The 3,495-nt window shown below is 38.5% G+C and overlaps 1 protein-coding gene across 1 annotated transcript; it reads right to left on the bottom strand.

Moving 5' to 3' along the window:
- Positions 1 to 481: 481 nt before the first annotated feature.
- Positions 482 to 3,164, bottom strand: yeats4 (YEATS domain containing 4). Its single transcript, XM_044343014.1, has 7 exons — positions 2,924 to 3,164; positions 2,660 to 2,779; positions 2,450 to 2,516; positions 2,115 to 2,209; positions 1,786 to 1,875; positions 1,450 to 1,537; positions 482 to 1,257 (listed from the first exon to the last, which is right to left on the bottom strand). The coding sequence occupies exons 1-7, from the start codon at positions 2,972 to 2,974 to the stop codon at positions 1,088 to 1,090; spliced, it is 681 nt and encodes a 226-aa protein (XP_044198949.1). The 5' UTR covers positions 2,975 to 3,164; the 3' UTR covers positions 482 to 1,087.
- Between the last annotated feature and the right edge of the window lie 331 nt (positions 3,165 to 3,495).

The raw sequence follows: 3,495 nt of genomic DNA, 5'->3' as shown, positions 1-3,495 counted from the left end.
TCCTATTGTGTTAGGGTCAAATTTGACCCGTTTTCAACTTTAGATGTGTGAAACATAATTTTTTCTGATCAAAACAAGGCTTCATTACATCCTCTACAATGGCCAACTGAATACAATAAAACACATTTGGATCATCTTTTTTTAAAAAAAAAAAAAGCCCACAAAAAGAAAATTACATCTGTTGTGTTGTGGGTCAAATTTGACCCGGTATAATTATGGGTTGTTTATGCAGAGAAATACATGGTAGATGTTGCCAAACCATCATGAATAACAAAACACTGTTTGCAGGTCAAATTTGATCCAACAACACTAAAGGTGTTAACCCTTTTCTAACGCATCAGGAGGGTTAATGACATTACAATGCGACAGAACAGTTGGCGTGAATTTCCTCCCACACATGCAACTACTGTTCTCTGTGCATCACCTGTATTCCATCATGTTTTATGAATAAGCTTTCACAATTACAACAGAAAAACTCAAATGCTGTAAACACAATTACTTTATGTAGGAAATTGTACGATCAGTAAAAAAAAAACAAATGAGCTATTCACATTGAGAACTGTTCACACAAACATCAGTGTTTCATCAGGCAGGCACACATACTACAGGGATGTTTCACTGTAAAGGATAAGCCCAGGATCAACACAGGGAAGTGCCTTCCAGTAGAATACACTATAGTTATACTGGAACCAGGATTACACAAAGACTTTTTGACAATGGCTTGACTAAAACATTGAACAAACAAATTTGAAAATGACAGGGAATGTTTTGTCATTCTACCTCACAGCCAACTAATCTAGAAATGGGAGGGCAGAAAAGAGAAGGGAAAAAAAACAAAACAACCAATCACAAACTCTGTTTGTCCTTGCCCCCGGAAAGACAGCTGAGAACACTTACAAAGTTCAGATTTTTATTTAATCAAGTCTTTTCTGGGTTATGCAATAACGAGATGAAATGATCACAAAACCTATCACAAAATGTGTTGTTTTATAAACCATGGATGAGGTCAGGAGCACAGAAAAATGCAGGTTGTGCCCTGGCAAATAATCATGTCCAAGTGTGTGTTGCGTGTGTGTTTGTCTGTCTCTCAGTGATCCTTGTGGTCTCCGTCCTCCTCCAGTTTCCTGATCTCTGCCTTCAGGTGGTTGATGTTCTCTCTGCTGGCTTTTAATTTATCTTTCAGCTCTGTGATCTCCTGGCTGGTTCTCTTCTTTGCTGCTTCCATTTTCTCCTTGGTCCTCTGCTCCAGCTCACTGACTGCACAAACAGGAAGGTATGCACATGACCATAACTGCAGCAAATCATATTAAAAAAGGAACAGTTTGGGGAAAATACTCTTATTCATTTATTACTACCAGACTATTTCTTGGCTGGAACCAGTTGCCAGGCAACCAGCGGAGCCAAGAAATAGTCAAACTTCTCCTTTGAGCTCCCTTTGTGTATACGTACACTCTGTCTCATGCTTGTATGCTCCCAGGGTGAGTTGTCTTGATGTGGTCAGTAGCTGCTGCATCATGGCTGTAGGATCCTGGAAGATCTGAGAATTAAAAAGAAAACACAGCAGTCAGGTAGATCTCTATTCACAGCCAAACTTCCCTGACACATGTCCTGTATTATATTAAAACAAAGATGATATGTTAGACAACAGACATATACAATTTAACACCATGGGGTTATGGGAGTTACAGATGTGTGAAAACTCTATGAAAAGCAGCACTTAGAAACAATATCATTTTAGTGGAGTCATTACTGAGATAATAAGATGTAGCACAAGGACAATCATACCATTTCATCATAGAATTCAGAGACAACTGTCTTCTTAGGCATGGCACTGGAGTCGGACTGGAACAGCTTCAACAGATGGTACAGAGTCACCTAACAAACAGACAAAGAAATCCATAAGAATTAACAACACATACCGGCAGGTAAACCAAATGCCAATACATCTGTTTAGTATAATGTCCAAAACATTCCCTGCATTACTCTCTCTTTCAGTACATAATAATACTGTACATTTCTGTAACATACTGCAAAAAGCACACTTTGAAGGATTTAGTATGGAGCTGGAACATTTTCATGATACTGTATGTGTGTTTACTAATGGTGGCTCTCACCGGTCTCTCATTGGGGTCAATGAAGAAGATCTTGACGATGATCTCAAACTCCCCCCAGCCGGTCTCTGTAATCTCGTAGGGAGGCTTGGTCACCACTGGAAGAAACAAGGCGAGATGGACACACAGATGACCAAACTAGGTTATTTCACATTGAAACGAGATAAAACTCCATAACAGGTGCTGCTGCCTATATGACGTATAACCAAACTTCACTCAATTTTCTGTTTAGTTACACTCTATTTGACATAATATAGGTAGTACAATCAACAAGACACAAAAAGTTTCAGACACTCAGTTTTCCTCACCCCATACTTGAAATGTAAAGGTCTACTCACCTCTCAGTGGGTTACCATAGCTCTCATGTAGCTTGAACTGGATCTTCTTCACATAAGCAGACATATCCTGGAAGAACAATGTAATTCATCATATATAATGATAATCTTGTGTCTTCTAAACACATATGGGCTGGGCACCATTCAATGTGGGACACTAAAATAAACAAATCAGTCAAATCCATAGACTTGACGCTATTCTGGATGTCTAACCTCATTTCTATAAGGCTTCACATAGACAGACCACTGGTGTGTGTGTCCATCCTCCTCTCTCTTCTTCCCAAAATATCGTGCAACATTTCCAAACACAATAGGCTTCACAATTGTCACTCCCTGCAGCCAACAGAGAGGAAACACAAAGAATTACAAGAATGAATATCAAAACACTAATAAATACAAGACCGGTGAGACAAAATATATATTTAAAAGCATCAACTCCTTGAGTGAATATTCAAACTACTCTAGTGCTAGCGTTACCTTAACCCGCCCCCCGGAATCTGGACCAAATTCAGTCATCTTTTTGAACATAGTACGGCAAAAGGAGCGTTAAGTTGGTCCCGTAGATCAAGCTAAATAGTTGTTCTTTCACTGTGTGTTTCCACATCTAATAAACCTGCCATTCAAGCATTAAAAGTCCACTTTCTACAGCCAGCGGTTTCATTTTTAAAACGGCAAGCTGAACAAGCACCGGAAGTGCAACGTTTTTACTTGTTCGGTATGTGAGACTTCCAGACACAAGGTTCCGGCCAAAGGAAGGATCAAGAATAGTTGTGTTACTTACATCGACTATAAAAATATTACTTTCTAGAATTGTCCATACAAACTACAAAAGAAAGTTTAGCTTCTGTAAAATGTTTTAAGATTATTTACACAAATAACACCTATAAGTAAAATTCCTTTATAGTTGTGTATCAACATAAGTAAAAGCCGTACATTTGCAATTACGATTAGTTGAACACATTTTCCATATTCAGCTCCCTTATATGTGATTATACTAGACAATGTGGCTTATCAGTAATTAGGTGAGCATAATCATTGTTTAGTTCTGG

The sequence above is a fragment of the Thunnus albacares genome, chromosome 23 (assembly GCF_914725855.1).
Source record: "Thunnus albacares chromosome 23, fThuAlb1.1, whole genome shotgun sequence".
NCBI classification, from domain to species: Eukaryota; Metazoa; Chordata; class Actinopteri; order Scombriformes; family Scombridae; genus Thunnus; species Thunnus albacares.
The sequence above is the reverse complement of the archived record's forward strand: the minus strand, read 5'-3'. Positions and strand labels throughout refer to the sequence as shown.

Excerpts from the sequence above, each read along its gene's own strand:
- yeats4 (XM_044343014.1), bottom strand. The coding sequence starts at position 2,974 with ATGTTCAAAAAGATGACTGAATTTGGTCCAGATTCCGGGGGGCGGGTT. Across the intron at positions 2,210-2,449 it reads CTATGGTAACCCACTGAGAG|TGGTGACCAAGCCTCCCTAC; the intron begins GTGAGTAGACCT and ends TGTTTCTTCCAG. Across the intron at positions 1,258-1,449 it reads ATACAAGCATGAGACAGAGT|TCAGTGAGCTGGAGCAGAGG; the intron begins GTACGTATACAC and ends CTGTTTGTGCAG.